We start from the raw sequence: 16,411 nt of genomic DNA on the forward strand, positions 1-16,411 counted from the left end.
AATGGCAACAGGAAACGAAAGTTATGTCACCCGTCTACGATGTCACCAGCGGTTGACTCGTGTTAACACAAAACACCTTTTTCGAGTTTTACAATTATAACTTTACATGCAACATTTGTAAATGATGTATGAACTGGATAAATAAACATTTATGGTTACTTTTACCTTGATTGACAAAATTGAAAAATAATATGACTACATTTGTATATTTTTTTGTGATTCCATACAGATCCAACAGTGCAAAATGTAAGTGGTCTTAAAATTTTAAACAGGAGTGTAGTGTGCTTTCATGGAAAAAGCTCTCAAGTGACCAAAAATGCAATATGTTATTGCACTTTATCCCTTTCAAGAGCAAAACTGACTCTTGAGCTGATTTTATACAAGTAGGTCAACACGTCATCTATTCTCTCCTAAATCTATGATGTTTTGCTTATGTAAGCAGCAGGCACATGAGCATCAGTGTGGTTCTTTCTGTTGCCAAAATATTTTGTAATGTTCTACAGGGAGGTTGAGAAATTTTCATTTGCCTGATAAGAAAAAGTCCCAACATTGCTCCACACGGTGATTTCTTGACTGCATTTATTGTGTAATTATGTGATGTCCTGTCAGTCACAAAGTTAATGATAAACTTGATATTAATGCTAACATATTGAGTGATATAAAGATTGACCAAGATTGACGCATTCAACAACAACAAACAGCATCACCGTAGGATCTTCTCATTTTTGGACATTCAGGCTTTCTTACGCTTTTATTCCTGCAGACTCGTGTCATCTAACAAGATGAAGACTGTCATTCTTGCTCTTCTGGTCCTTTTGGTTGTTTGTGAGGGTGAGCTTATAATATTTTACATTTTGTTTTTGTTATATACTGTAAAAGGGGCATGAAAATTATTAAAATAAATATTTTTTAAAAGTCTATGATTAGGTCTGCTGATTAAAAGATTTGATGCCGTGAAAGGGGAAAAATATACATCATAAATTTGTATTGGAATTTTTATAAGACGGATCGTTTTGGTACCTAAAGGTAAAAAGTGAATGTTTTAATTCTACTAAATTCTCACTCTCTCCAAAACTAGTTCTGCACCAAAATTAACGTTTTAAAGAGGGGCTGTTTTGGGACATAATTTCATGCTGGAGCCTCAAGAGTTAATTGGTGAAGCACTTGTCGTTGTCCAGGTGAAGCCTTGAGGTGTCACTGTGAAGGCCGGCGCTATTGTGAAGGAGACGTGGAGACTTGTGTTGGTCTTACCAGTGCCTGCGGCAGTGTTACGTTTTTTTTTCCCAGTGAGCGTTTTCAATTTGCGTCATCTTTACCAGACAGTGCTGTGGCTTTTTTCTATCATCTGCTATCTTTTCACAGTTTCCAGCTACTCTAAGGGCTGCATGGAAATGAGCGACTGCCACAGGATGAATCAACCTGGTGTTTCTACAGCCACCTGCTGCACCACCGACCTGTGCAACTGGTGAAATATCAGAGTCGTCATACAAACCTACAGCTACAGATCAATAAATATGCATGTCTATGATTGTCTATGATGTGTTTTGTGCACCTGTTGCAATAATTAGATGCCAAAAGCAAAGCTAATCATAAAAATACAATGGATTGTTTGGACTATGTGGCGCATCCTTGAGATGAAGGTCTCACAGGATATTTTTACACAAGACTAGGGCTGTGTTTTAAAATCAAACAATAAGTGCATGGTTCAGATCAAGGGTACCCAAGTGTTACATTTTGGGTAAAATTTCAAACTCGTGGATAGACCTTGGTAATGCTGTAAACACAAACTTCAATCATTGCAAAACACACACCCAACATACCAGAGCTCGAGACATCTTCCAGTTCCCATAGCAACCCTCCGAAGTTCACTCTTTCTTAAATGTAATGCACATAATTCGGTGTCGACTTTATGCTGTTATCTCTGCATAGATTTGACTTCTGTTAGAAAAGTAACTTATATTTGAGAGCGTATTATAAAGTAAATAAAAACAAGTGACAAATCTAGATCTTGAGTTAAAGCTCTGAAAATATGGCAAAGAAAAATTGACCTTCAGTCCTTACCATGCCATTGTTGTATCAGTAAAAAGACTACAAATCCCTTCAGCCGTTCTTAAGACTGTAATGACATAAACTTTGACCTATCAACTCCACAATATAAGCTAATCGTTGCAGCACTGTGGCAACATGAGCCAGGATTCAGTGAAATGCACTGAGTGAGTGGTTCTTGAATTATCATGCTAAAAACAAAATTACAAGGCGATCTTTGACCTCCCATGAGGGACACGCAGATCGCTTCCGGGTTAAATACGGAGCAACGGATCAACGAACACGCTAGAATTTATTTGTTTCGGATAGATGTCAACGACATATAATACAACGGATAAAAGTAAGTAAATGAGTAAGTAAAAAAGTAAGTAATGATGAAGAATTTTGTCCACTTCACGTGTTTTTTTCGCCGCTTCGTGCACACGACACAAACGGCGACCTACAAGAGGTAAAAAAAAAAACGGCTGTCAAAACGAGTTACACTGCTCGATAAACACAAAATTTGCAACTCACCTGACGAAAAAAATCATTTCAAAGTGCATAAATATCTTCTCCAATATACTGTATATAAAAATGAAAAAATCTTACCTTAGACTTGACAATGCTTGTTAAACCGCCGATTGCTCGTCGAATTGAATGATGTTGCTTGACGGTGCCGAGGTCGTGACTGAACGTACATAATGCTAACACAAAATGGCAGACACGGTGAAACATTCCCCTGCTGAACGCGTATTTGGCGAATAACTGGCGGAAGGATACAAGTTTTGTTTGGCCCAAGAAGGCACTTTTTATTTTCTAATTCAATATTTACTATCAATATGCAATTTACGCTGTGAGCTCGAAGTGTACGTACTGTACATAACGGGCTGGACATGAAATTTGGGTGTGTTAGACTTTTGTTCAAATAATCTTATTTTACTCTTTTATACACAAAAAATCACTTTAGTTGCAGAGTTGAGTAATTATTCCATGAATATATACCATCGTAATCATCATGGGATTTGTTTTCCTATGCAATTATGTTCTTAAAAATTTTCATCGGCAGGCGGACACGAAAGTAATGTACGTTTCACCAATTATTACACGAGAGTTATTTTTTTTTACACTGAGAATATTTGACTAAAACCAATTTCAGACATCATTCTTTAATTCTAAGTAGAAATCATAACAAAATGATCATAGAAAATATTGTTAATTTCACAACAAAAGTAGACATGGTTTACATGTAACATTTCAATGTCCAAATATAGACACTTTTTTACAACATAGCCGTGCTAGCGCAAAATAAAAACATGAACAGGCTTAATTTATGGTTTGGTAAGCTTCTTCACTCTATAAACGTCAGAGTGATAGGGATAGTATACATTGTTAGAACAACAATTTCAAATACTACTCAAGTGAAGTTGAAGACAGCAAAGGGTACCCTTGATCTGAGCCATGCACATATACTTTTGTGACAATTAATACTGTCATGGCTATTATTTGGCATACTTGTACCCTAAGCACATTTTATTTCCTTTTTTTCTGTAATTTTTTTATAATTTAATTAAACTTTTATGGCGTAATTAGTGCTAACGCCTCTATTCAGTTAACCACAAAAAAAATTCAGTTAAGCCGCAAAAGACCTAAAGCTAGTATTATTTGCACTGGGATTTCTTCTTAGACCCAATGCCTCCCAACTCTGCAACCAACTGGGCAGCCAACTTGGCAAAGACCTCCACAAACTGGCGGTAGTAACTGGCAAAGCCAAGGAATGACTGCAGTTCAGCCAGCAAATATACCAGCAAAGATTGGCACTGCTGATCACCAAAGATCAGTTGCATTAGTGAATGTGCTAGGGCCGTTGCAGAGGCCAAAGGGCATGCGGTTCCACTCAAAGAGGCCAAAGGGAGTGCAGAGCGCTGTTTTTGGCCGGTCCTCTTCAGCAACGGGAACCTGGTTATACCCACTGGCCAAATCGAAAGTAGAGAACCAACGTGCACCTGTTAGGGCGTCAAGGGATTCCTCGATGCGAGGGAGACGGAAGGCATATACTATTTAATTGTCTATAGTCGACACACATACGTAGACTACCATCTTTCTTTTTAACGAGCACTATGGGGGAGGTGCCTCCAGTAACTGGTTAATATGTTTTTTAACATCATCATAATCAGATGGTGGAATGCGCCTATAGCGCTGCCAGACAGGTACATCATACAACAAGGGGATGTCATGAGAAATGTATACCTTGTATAACCAAGGTCACCATCATGTACAGAAAAGACAGGAGCATATTTACTAATAAGGGCCCTCACCTTAGCCTGCTCTCCAGCAAGCAATGGCAAAAGGCTCATGGCCTCAATCTGCTCCTGCGCAGGGGCCGAAACAGTTTGGGATGCCACAATGGCAGTGCTCTACGGCACCTCCGTGATCCATCCGGACTAATACTGTACCACACTCTCACCATCGAGCTCTAAATAACCGATGTAAGGAATTTCCAGTCCATTGGCTGCACGGAGCTGTAACCAATGGCACGACTTAAGCTTTTCTGGACTCCAAGACGAAATGATGACAGTAAAAGCTTTCGGTGACAGTAGACACCATAGTTCCAGTATCCACCAAGCAAGGAACCTTCACTCCTCCCATATTCACATCTATATGTGGGCAAGAGGACATAAGCTTAGAAACTTCACCCTGATTACCTGAAACCACACTTGAGTCAGTGTCTGCACCCGCCGAACGGTGGCTCTGCCATCCGGTGGGCGCAATTTTTCTGCTGGCGGTAAGGGGGAAGGCTGCCTACTAGGCCATTGGTGGGGGTACAACGGAGACTGTAGACGAGGGGGAACACGTACGCCTTCATACCGTCAACAACATGCTCAACAAATTGACTGCGCAATAATTCACTTGCCGCTCGCTGTTTAATTGCTGCCATAATACTCATCAAAGTAAGTGAAAACTCCTGCAGGGTCTCGTCCTCCCGTTGCCGTTGTGAGGAAAAATGACTCCTGTAAAGCCACATAAGAATCAAAACACCCATAAAGCTCTTGCAATAATGCTATTATTTTAGCGGGGCCCTCATGGTCTGTACTAGGTCAAAATTTGATCTCAAGATTCAAGAGATTCAAGATTCAAGAGAGTTTTATTGTCATGTGCATGGTAAAACAGTAGTTATACTATGCAATGAAAATCTTATTCTGTTCATTCTCCCAAGAAAAGAAAGAAAACACAAGAAAGAATAAGAACATAAGAAACATAAACACATAAACATATATACCAATAAATTAAGCAGCAACAAAAAGAAGAGACATTAATACAAATAAATAAATAAATAAATAAAGTGCTAAGAGTGTGTGCGTGTGTTGCGTGCGGCGTGTGTGAGTGCTTCGTTGAGAAGCCTGATGGCCTGTGGGTAAAAGCTGTTTGCCAGCCTTGTGGTCCTGGACTTCAAACTCCTGTAGCGTCTGCCTGACGGTAGGAGTGTGAATAATGAGTGTTGTGGATGTGTGCTGTCCTTGATGAGGTTGTGTGTTCTGCGTAGGACTCTAGATTAGGACTCTTCTTGGCCGGTGGTAAAACAAGAAAAATGCCTGATCGAGTACTGACAAATGTCGCTTCCTCATACACGCTTGGGCGTCCTCAAGCCACTCATTCAATTACAGGAGCTGTTACCACACAGACGAGGTCCCTCAGTCATGAGGGATGCCCGCTGCAACATCTGCATGTAAGCAGCCACCGTTTGACAACCTTGCACCACCTGAAACTCCAGTGTTCCACTGAATGGAAAAAGCACCCAGATCATGATGGACCCCCCTCGCCTGTGCCAGGTAGAAAACATGTCAGGTGGGATCTCCTTGTCATGCCAGTAATGTTGGAAGCCATCTGGACCGTCAAGGTTACATTTTTTGTCATCAGAGAATAAAACTTTTTTCCACCTTTCAATGTCCCATGTTTGATGCTCCCTGGCAAAGTCTAAACGGGCAGTTTTGTGGCGTTGAAGAAGACGAGGTCTTTGTATTTGTTTTTTGTTTTTTAAAACTTTTTAAAGACTTTTTTACATCTTGAACATCAAGTACCCTCCTCAACCCTGCTTCACAATTTAGGTCACACAAAAGTTGGTCATGGAGTTGGGTGTGACTCAACTCTCGAATCTCAAATCATAGCCTTTAAGTTCAACAAGGAAAAACACTTGTCAGTAAATTTATAAATCTGCTTCAACAATTGTTCACTTAACATGTCATGTCAACAGGGCCAGTTATTGTGGGGGGGGTTTTGGCAGCATTGTTCAACTTTAGATTCTGTTCATCTTTTAAAGTGAAGAAATTGAACTGGTGACACAGGGAGGTTTAATTTATTTGGATTTACGTGTAGAACTTTGAGCACTTTTAGGAATGCTATTTGAAATAAGATGTCCCAATAAGGTCAGTGTTGGATTATATTACACTACTGTATTGCTCTTATTCCTGAATAAAGGTTTAATGAAAGTGTGGAAAGTGAAAAATTGTTAGTGATTGAAGTGAATTGGTTAGTTATTAAGAGAGTTTATAGAAGCGTATTACACATTAAAATTAATGATTGCTGGAATGGCAATGGAAACTAAGGTTTTTTATTTCAAATAATTTCCATAGTTGAATTGTTTAAAATGGACAGGACGGTGGCCTAGTGGTGAGCATGTTGGCCATGCAATCACAGTCAGGAGATCGGGAAGACCTGGATTCGAATCTCCCTTGAGCATTACTGTGTGGAGTTTGCATGTTCTCCCCATCCGTGCATGGGTTTTCTGCGGGTACTCCCACATTCCAAAAACATGCATGACACCAATTGTATGAATGTGAGTGTGAATGGTTGTTTGTGTCTATATGTGCCCTGCCATTGCCACAGTGTACCCTGCCTGTTGCCTGAAGTCAGCTGGGATAGGCTCCAGCATACCCCCCCCCCCCCCCCCCCCCCCCCCCCCCCCCCCCCGACCCTAATGAGGATAAGCATCAAAAATGGATGCCTGGATGGAATTGTTTAAAATTATTATTAACCTTCATTTTGAGGAGAGGCATTGAACTTCACGTTTGTATTGTTCTTGTAAGATGGTTGCCTGTAACCTTTTTTTCAACAGAAAATATTAATTTTCGATGCCATGACTGAGTTGATAAGACATTGAAAAACTGACATTTATTCACTATTGAACTTTTTTTTTTTACCAGAAATGCCAGTTCAGTTGTTTACTTACTGTTACTTTATACATTTTGTTTTAAAAGGTTACTCTTGGTTACAGACAACCACTTTTGAAAAGAACAATACAATCTGTTTTAAGGTTCTTCTTTGTAAATCATGTAATAGACACCAAAATATAATAAAAACATGTAATATAGAGGGAAAAAAGTATAGTATTGAAGTAAAAAAAATAGTATTAGACTAAAGTTATTGAATAGTGTTGGAATAAAGTGATAAAATTGTGAATTATCAAAGTCAAAAAATAGTTTTAGACGAAAGTTATTGTCATGTTCTGTGTGCTGCTCTGCTGCCCTCTGTCTGCCTTGTGTTGCAGCACACATCTTAGCCAACCTGGAGGACCTAATTAGCACACCTGTGACCAATTACCTGCTTTCTTAAGCTGCTGTCTGACATGCACTCGGTGCCAGATTGTTACCAGACTTCCCACTGAGACCAGCGCCTCCCAGCATCTCTAGTATTTCTGTGTAGTCTGCTTTCTGGTCAAATATTTGTGTCCATAGTCCCGTGAGTATCTACTTCCCTGCTTGGCTTCGTCCAGCAGTAGTTATTTCAACGTGTCATTCCTGCCTAGTTGTATGCATGCAGTCATTTTTGTATTCTTCCACTTGGTGGACATTTTATGTAATAAATTTTGTTACACGGATTGCTTCGTCTCTGCATTTTGGGATCCACCTCTGCGGCCAACAGCCGAATTTAACAGTTATTGAATAGTGTTGGAATAAAGTGATAAAATTGTGAATGATCAAAATGTTACTAGAATTCAAACTACTTAAGCAAAACACATTTTAATCGCATTGTATCAACCTAAAATACATACAGTAGGTTTACTTGATATGAAAATGTTGTGTTTAACTAAATTGTTTAAGTTGCCACCAAAGCAAACCATCTGTGTGCAACCAGTGTCCACTATTGAATTAAGTAAATCCAACAATTATTTTTCAGTGTATTGTATATACTTTATGTACAATAGTATTAAGAGAGTATTAAAAATAAGTTTATATTGTGGCGCATGTTGGACATAATTCACCCATCGGAACTTTATGTGAGTTGCAGTTTCACCTGGGCCCTTATGGTGAAGGGACCCTTGTTTTTGTTGTTGCGAGACATGTGCATTTTGCTCTGTCAGGTTGTAAGCTCGAGAGGAGCAGGGAAATAAATGTTCCCAGTTGCTGTTCCAATAACTCCGCCTGCGACTCCTTCTTCCTGGCACCACAATATCCAGTTTACTTCATTAATGCTGATAAATGCATTTTGTTTGTACTTTTTGTGTGTAGGTCGTAAATGTGGCAATTCTATTAAATTAAGCACAGAAACTCCCATAGTCGCTGCGGTGTGGTCTAGCGCTGAGCTAAAAACATGGGCATTAACAGCTGTGGCATTAGAAAACCTCTCGGTGTAGTTTTTAAATTACGTACAGTCGTATTAAGAGGGGGGAAATCAATCACAAAATCTTAGTGTTATGAGAAAATATTTGTCATTTTACAAAACAAAAGTCATATGAAACGAACAAAAAAAACAATTTTACAGCGACTACCGTTGTAATTTTACGAAGCTAAAGTTTTAAGGTTTCCTCATGCAACATTGCAACTTTTGCGTAAAAACGAGCTGCTAATATGGTCCACCTATTGGAATTGTTAAATATGCTAATAACTTTTAGTTTGACAAGAAGAGGAAACTACGTAGTACAGCCACTATATTTAAAGAAAAAAATTACACAAATTGCAATGACCAAATTGACCAGATGTGGCAGGAGTGTGCCAAGAGCGCATGGTCTGCCGAATAAAGCAAAGAAGAAGACTAAAAACAAGGCGGAAGTGCAATATTTGTTTTACCTGTCAACACTTGAAGAAAAGGGACGGAAGTTTGCTATCAGAGAGGAATACCATGATTAGTACTCACTTTTGACCGGGCTTTCGTAAGTGGTAAGCACTTTAGTCTGGTGTATCGTCAATTTATGGTAACTTTTCTTCTCAATGTAGTGCTGCTCACTTGGCGTCAGTTAGCTTTAGCCTCGAAGCTAACTGACAGTGTTTTCATACCTGCTGAGTAGTAAGCATTCTAAAGAAGTTGCCAGGTTCCCCATTATTATGCCATCATTTGCTAACGTGTGTTTATTTCTTCATGTATCATCAGTTTGGGCCTGATTTATGACGATTTGTTTGTGCTGTTTGTCAATCTCTTCCATAGTTTTTCCATACATTGATGTGTAAGACGTTTTTAAAAAGTCTTGTGCGAAAGTACAGATGATTATCCAGGGGAAGTTTTGAAAACAGTCTTTATTTTAGTTGCTGTTATTCACAGGCACCCATGCACTATTAGATTAGTCCTATCTGTAACCTGTTTTGCAACCTCTTCCAGAGTGTGATCATTGACTCACCACCATTGCCTGAGTTGCCGGTCTGGTTTCATTCCAGCCCAGGGCGGCCTCGTCCATAACAACCTCCATCTCTGGGAATGGCAAGCCGCAGCAGAGGAGCAACCAGGCCGAGCAGCACCGCAGCAGCAGCAAACAAAAACTTGCAGTTCAAGCTGGTGCTGCTGGGGGAGTCGGCGGTGGGCAAGTCAAGCTTGGTGCTGCGCTTTGTCAAAGGCCAGTTCCATGAATACCAGGAGAGTACCATAGGAGGTAAGGCAAGTGTGCGTATTGTCAATTCTGTTGTTGTTTTGTCTAATCTTGCTTAAAAACATAATTCTAGTGCCAAAAAGTTTGCCAAATAACAAAGTAACTTATCACAACATTGTGCATGATAATAATAGTATCACAATACTACACTTGTGCAATAAACTTAATTTATTGCAAAATACAACTCTTTTTATCTGTGTAACGCAAAAGGAAAAAATATATATTTAAGAGAAGAATGTACAGAATATGATTGTTGACCTAATTGCCTGACTTTTTAAAATATTTATCTGAAAAAACTCAAAAGCAATTGTTTTCCGTGTTTCAAGTAAAAAATGGGGGGGGGAAATCATTTGTTCAATGAAAGCACATATAAGCAACCTTTTTTTATTTATATATATATATACACTGCTCAAAAAAATTAAAGGAACACTTCGAAAACACATCAGATCTAAACTGGGGGGAAAATGATTTTGAATATCTTTCCTGATAAGTGGGTGATGTATTAGTAACAAAATGATGCCACATAATTTCATAGAAATGAAAATGATCACCCTATAGAGGGGGGAAATCAAAGACACCCCAAAAATGAAAGTGAAAAAATGATGCAGCACACTGGTCCATTTTGCTAAAATGTCATTGTAGCAACTCAAAATGATTCTCAGTAGTTTGTGTGGCTCCCACGTGCTTGTACGCATGCCTGACAACGTCGGGGCATGCTCCTAATGAGACTACGTATGGTGTCCTGGGGGATCTCCTCCCAGATCTAGACCAGGGCATCACTGCGGTACCTGGACGCATGGAGGAGATTCCAGGAGACAGGTAGTTACTTCAGGAGAGCTTGACAGGGCCATAGAAGGTCCTTCAACCCTCAGGAGGATCGGTATCTGCTCCTTTGTGCAAGGAGGAACAGGATGAGCGCTGCCAGAGCCCTACAAAATAACCTCCAGCAGGCCACTGGTGTGAATTTTTCTGACCAAACAATCAGAAACAGGCTCCATGAGGGTTGCCTGAGGGCCCGGCGTCCTGTAGTGGGCCCTGTGCTCACTGCCCAGCACCGTAGAGCTCCATTGGCATTTGCCATAGACCACCAGAATTGGCAACTACACCACTGGTGCCCTGTGCTCTTCCCTGATGAGAGCAAGTTCAACCTGAGCACATGCGACAGATGTGAAAGGGTCTGGAGATGTCGTGGAGAATGTTATGCTGCCTGCAACATCATTCAGCATGACCGGTTTGGTGGTGGGTGAGTGATGGTCTGGGGAGGCATATCCCTGGAAGGACGCACAGACCTCTACAGGTTAGATAACGGCACCCTAACTGCTTTTAGGTATCGGGATACCATTGACTGGCCCCCACGTTCGCCTGACCTAAACCCAATGGAACACCTCTGGGACATTATATTTAGGTCCATCTGGCACTTCCAGGTTGCTCCTCAGACTGTCCAGGAGCTCATTGATGCCCTGGTCCAGATCTGGGAGGAGATCCCCCAGGACACCATACGTAGTCTCATTAGGAGCATGCCCCGACGTTGTCAGGCATGCGTACAAGCACGTGGGGGCCACACAAACTACTGAGAATCATTTTGAGTTGCTACAATGACATTTTGGCAAAATGGACCAGTCTGCTGCATCATTTTTCACTTTCATTTTTGGGCTGTGTTTGATTTCCCCCCTCTAAAGGGTGATCATTTTCATTTCTATCAAATTATGTGGCATCATTTTGTTACTAATACATCACCCACTTAGAAAGATATTCAAGATCATTTTTCCCCCAGTTTAGATCTGATCTGTTTTCCAAGTGTTCCTTTAATTTTTTTGAGCAGTGTATATATAGTACATTTTGAATAGAAATTGGTATCTGAAGTACAATAAATAATTGTAATTTACAGTATTACTAGAATCACTATAATATATAAACGATTGCACCCTAGGTGCATTATATTTCTTTTTTTTCTGTATTAAAAAAAAAGTTACATAATGTAAGATGTGCATTTTGTATACCATTTTTGTGTGTATCCCTTAAATGCTCTGATTAAAGCCTTAAGCGCAGAGTCTTCTATAATTGGCGCGTGTGTGGTCTACAAAAGCAAGTAACTGCTGAGGTCGCAAATAAATAAATTGCCATTAACAGCTGTGGCTGGAGGCAACCTCCTCTTGTAGTTTTTTTGTGACGGCAATAGCGGCATTTGAAGTGTCATGCGTGGTCAGCGTCCAAACATGCAATGCTACTTGGCTGTCAATGTGAAACACGCGTTACACTTAACCGTACAGTTGTACAATGAACTTCTGCCGGCTGAACAGTTTAGCGCCTTTCCGCTATTACAATATTGGGTCTGTTGCTTATTTGTGCAATATACTGGTTAATAAATGACCATACTGTCAAAAAAAAGCTATGGTTTCCTTTCCACTTTTTCATGCACTCTAAATCATTATTAAAGTTTCAAAAATTAACTTGTTATATATAATGTGTTTTCACATTTTTGTAATGACCTTCAGTTGTCACCTGCTTCCAATTAACACCCGGTTCTCTTTGCTGTTTAGATAAACACCCCAGCTGTAATGTGAGCATTGTGTGCATGGTGTGCACTAGTAATGGGCAATAAAAACAACATAAATTTGGCCTACAACAGATTTTAATTCTATTGCCCTGTTGCAATAATGCATGTAGATTACGCAATCTAGCTGTGACTCACAAAATTTAGAGTGACAAGCTGCAACGGACAGTCAATGCAATCAGTAAACATGGCTGAAAGCGAACAGGAGAAGCTTGTGAAAAAGACCGGTGCAACATCCAACATTTGGACCTGTTTTGGGTTTAAGCCGTCCATCCAACTGCAGAAAAGTACTCTGCAGAGTGTGTGTGAACAATACTTCCGGCAAAGAGCGGTAACACAACCAATTTGTTTTACCAACTCTAAACCAAATACGTCATGTAATATGAGCAAAGCTAACTGAAAGGACAGCGTTTTTTCTGTTATTAGCACCTTTTGTGTCCTTTCAATAAAAATACAATTTTACTGTCTTTGGCATGGCACTATTGGATAGAAACGTTTGCCATATGCTGGAAGTATTTTCTTTTTTAAAATAATTTAATTGCTTTAAGAAAAATAGAAAATGTCAAAGGCTATTTTGTGCAATATGTTGTATTATTTTGAAGTATCTGTAAAGTACACTTGTAAAATGTACTTCATTTCATGTAGCCATGCCTAATAGTTAGTATTTTCCTAATTCACAGTATGCATTTGTTTATTAACAAGACACCATTTTTTCCTGTTCTCTGTATCTTGGGTCATTTTAGAATCAAGGACTAAAGTAGGTGGGTGTAGTGCCTTTGGAATGGTTTGCACTAAAGGAAAGAAAGCCAATACAGTACTTGAAGCGTGACGTCATTGCAGCTAGTATTTCAATTGTCTTGTATTTAGGTTCAAATATTTTGAGATATATCAATATACAGTATGCCGTTACTGCAGGAGGCTGCAGTGTATAGCGCAATATGGATTTTAGATCATATCGCCCATCAGTAGTTTGTTGTGCTATAGTAGTTTAGTGACACCCACAACCAGCAACAAAATATCATACTGCTTACACAAAAAAAAAAACAGTGCAGTTATTTCCACATGGTGACAAACAAGACGTACTTGGTGTCATTCCCAGCTGCATTCCAGTCTAAGACTGTCAGCCTGGGCGACGTCACCATCAAGCTTGACATCTGGGACACGGCAGGTCAAGAGCGCTACCACAGCTTGGCCCCCATGTATTACAGAGGAGCTCAGACGGCCATCGTGGTTTATGACATCACCAGCACGGTCAGTCGTGCCTGCATGCGTGATTGGCTGTTTGCAAAAACTATGCAAATAATATATTGTACATATATAATATACTATACAAATATACAACTATACAAATAGCGCATATATTTTCTTTACATTTGCATGTACTTTTACATTGCCCTTGTACATATTCAATAAAAAAAACCTTCAATGTGTTAACATAACATAATAGTTCAATTGTGTATTAAAAAATTTAGATTTTATATATTGGCTGGCGACCAGTCCAGGGTGTACCCCGCCTGTCGCCCAAAGTCAGCTGGGATAGGCTCCAGCATACCCCCGCGACCCTAATGAGGAGAAGCGGTATAGAAAATGGATGGATATATATTTTATAATTTATATAAATGTTACGGTTTTGTAAGTTATGGAAAACTTTATGTATCAGGATTAGTTTAAAGTATGTTAGATATTTATTTAACTGTATTAAGAGGTATTTTAACTATTAGATTTTACTTTGCTGGATTGTGTATTTATTTATGTGTTTTGTTAGTATGTATTGTATTGATGTCCTTCTAATTTATTACCAAAATCCATACGACTGATAGTAAAGCAAGGTTGGGCTGCCTGTAGGAGACGTTTGAACGTGCTAAGAACTGGGTGAAGGAGCTGCATAGACAAGCCAACCCCAACATCGTGATCGCTCTGGCTGGCAACAAGGCAGACATGATGGACAAGAGAGCGGTGGAGCACCAGGTATGATTGGGAAATGTGGCATCGTCACACGACTACATCATTTACAGCATGTAACACTGACACTTTTTTTCCTCAGGAGGGGCAAGAATACGCTGAGGAAAATGGACTTCTCTTTATGGAGACCTCCGCCAAGACTGGCCTCAATGTCAATGACATTTTTATGGCCATTGGTAAGTGCTTGAATTCATTCTCTTTGACTGCAATGTGCACCACTTACATAGAACTTGAACGGGTTGCCAGTGAAACAACCCCAAATTCCATCTCCTGGGATTTCTTTGGGTTTTTTTTTCCAACAATAAAATTTGAATAAGGAGCTCATCAGTCAAAAGCACCAAAGGTGCTTTCACTACTTTATATTTTGCTATTAACAACAGTTGCTGATGTAACTTATTTTACTACCACTTATGCCACTTATGTGGTATAAGCACACAATTAATTCAGAATTGTGTTCATAGATTCAATAGCATTTCAATCAGTCAGATTACATAACGATCATTATATACAGTCCATGTTCTACTACTGGTTAGCATTGTGTCTGGCAGCCGATACAAATATATAATAAATGGAGACAATTAACAAGAAAATAATAGAGCCGCAATCAAGGTAACTTGACAAAAATTTAAATCGTGGTACCACTGTAACTCTGCACTTGCCTATACTCAATATCACATACAACAATGTACCATTAAGGAGTCTGACAGGACGACACAAACGTTACACTCACATTTTAACAGCGACCTTATGTTAGGTTAGCCTATTTGCTGGAGAACAACAAAGTTGCTGCTCCCACATCTATAGCTGATGAACAGATACTGCTGGGCAGAGCTTTTATTTTAAGGTGTGTAGCGAAGCTTGTCTATCTCGCTTTTTTTTTTTCATCTTTTTAAGTGGTGGGCGTATACACGGGGCAGGTCAGAGGTGGTGTCATAAGGAGGTTTTGGTTTCCCCTTCTTCGTCTTTTCTCAAAAATGGAGCAAACAAGTGATTGAGATGGTAGATTTTTTTTCTTGTTCTTTAACATAAACCCCCTCTATCTGTTTATCATGTTAGCTAACAAGCTACCAAAGAATGACCCTCAGGTCGGAGCTGGCCAAGCAGGTCGCAGCAGGACGGGAGTGGATCTGCACGACACCAGCCCTCAGAACCGCAGCAGGTGTTGCAGTGCTTTTGTTGGTGGCAGCAGCAGTTAGACACAACGAGAAGTGAGTGAGGCATTCACAAGGAGGCTAACGTGTAGTGAAAAGTGAAAAGACAGTAGGGTGGTGGGGGCAGGCCAGGCAGAGCTCCTTCGCCTCCCAACACCAACCCCCCGCTCTTAAAAATGAGATTATCTGAATATTCTCTCAAAAGGAGGATTAAAAAAAAAAAAATCACAAGCGATGTGGTGTGGGATAATCCCTTTTGACTCTTCTGATTTGCCTCCTTGCATCCGCATTACTTCCTTTTTCACAAGGCTGATTTTTTTTTTCATTTTATTTTATTTTTTTAGGTGGATGATTGTTTTTTTCCCTCTTTTTGTGTGGGGTATATTGTGTGTATATTATGTATGTTTATGTGTATATAAAACAGTATTTATATTTATATATATACACAATAATATGTACTGTGCATATACACACTCATATAAAAAAAATAAATCTTTTAATGTAATTACATCTTGCCACCTCCATTCAATGTAAATAAATCAAGTTAAATCAACCTGTCTTGATAGTGTTATCTGAACACAGTGTAGATTAGTTGATTGATATTCATGTTAATATTTCAAATTGAATTTAATTCAACTACAAATTTTGTCCTTAGTCTAATATATCGAGGGAAAGGCTTCTTGAGACGTCATCTGTACTTCTGTGAAGAAGGTGTCGGACGTTTCGCTCCTCATCCGAAGAGCTTCGTCAGCGAACTAATAAGTGCTGGTAGCTTAGGCCTTAAATACAGTAAGAGTGGGCGGAATTGGTGTGCCAACACCCTCCTCCTATTGGTTCCTTACACTAAGCCTGGGCGGAGTTGTGGTC

At 39.6% G+C, this 16,411-nt stretch overlaps 2 protein-coding genes across 3 annotated transcripts; both read left to right on the forward strand.

The window, feature by feature from the left end:
- The first annotated feature begins 666 nt into the window (after positions 1-666).
- Positions 667-1,533, forward strand: LOC129177204 (short neurotoxin 3-like). Its single transcript, XM_054768062.1, has 3 exons — positions 667-831; positions 1,179-1,286; positions 1,363-1,533. Exons 1-3 carry the CDS (start codon positions 783-785, stop codon positions 1,467-1,469), a joined length of 264 nt encoding a protein of 87 aa, XP_054624037.1. The 5' UTR covers positions 667-782; the 3' UTR covers positions 1,470-1,533.
- A 7,513-nt stretch (positions 1,534-9,046) lies between these two features.
- On the forward strand, positions 9,047-16,111 carry LOC129177618 (ras-related protein Rab-5C-like). 2 transcript variants are annotated; one of them, XM_054768936.1, is made up of 6 exons: positions 9,047-9,176; positions 9,613-9,880; positions 13,531-13,682; positions 14,277-14,399; positions 14,476-14,569; positions 15,450-16,111. In XM_054768936.1, the coding sequence occupies exons 2-6, from the start codon at positions 9,709-9,711 to the stop codon at positions 15,587-15,589; spliced, it is 681 nt and encodes a 226-aa protein (XP_054624911.1). In that variant the 5' UTR covers positions 9,047-9,176; positions 9,613-9,708; the 3' UTR covers positions 15,590-16,111. The 2 variants fall into 2 exon arrangements, with proteins under 2 accessions (XP_054624911.1, XP_054624912.1); XM_054768937.1 differs by having other exon boundaries at positions 9,049-9,176; positions 9,669-9,880.
- Positions 16,112-16,411: the final 300 nt, after the last annotated feature.

Source organism: Dunckerocampus dactyliophorus, chromosome 2, assembly GCF_027744805.1.
Source record: "Dunckerocampus dactyliophorus isolate RoL2022-P2 chromosome 2, RoL_Ddac_1.1, whole genome shotgun sequence".
Taxonomy (NCBI): Eukaryota; Metazoa; Chordata; class Actinopteri; order Syngnathiformes; family Syngnathidae; genus Dunckerocampus; species Dunckerocampus dactyliophorus.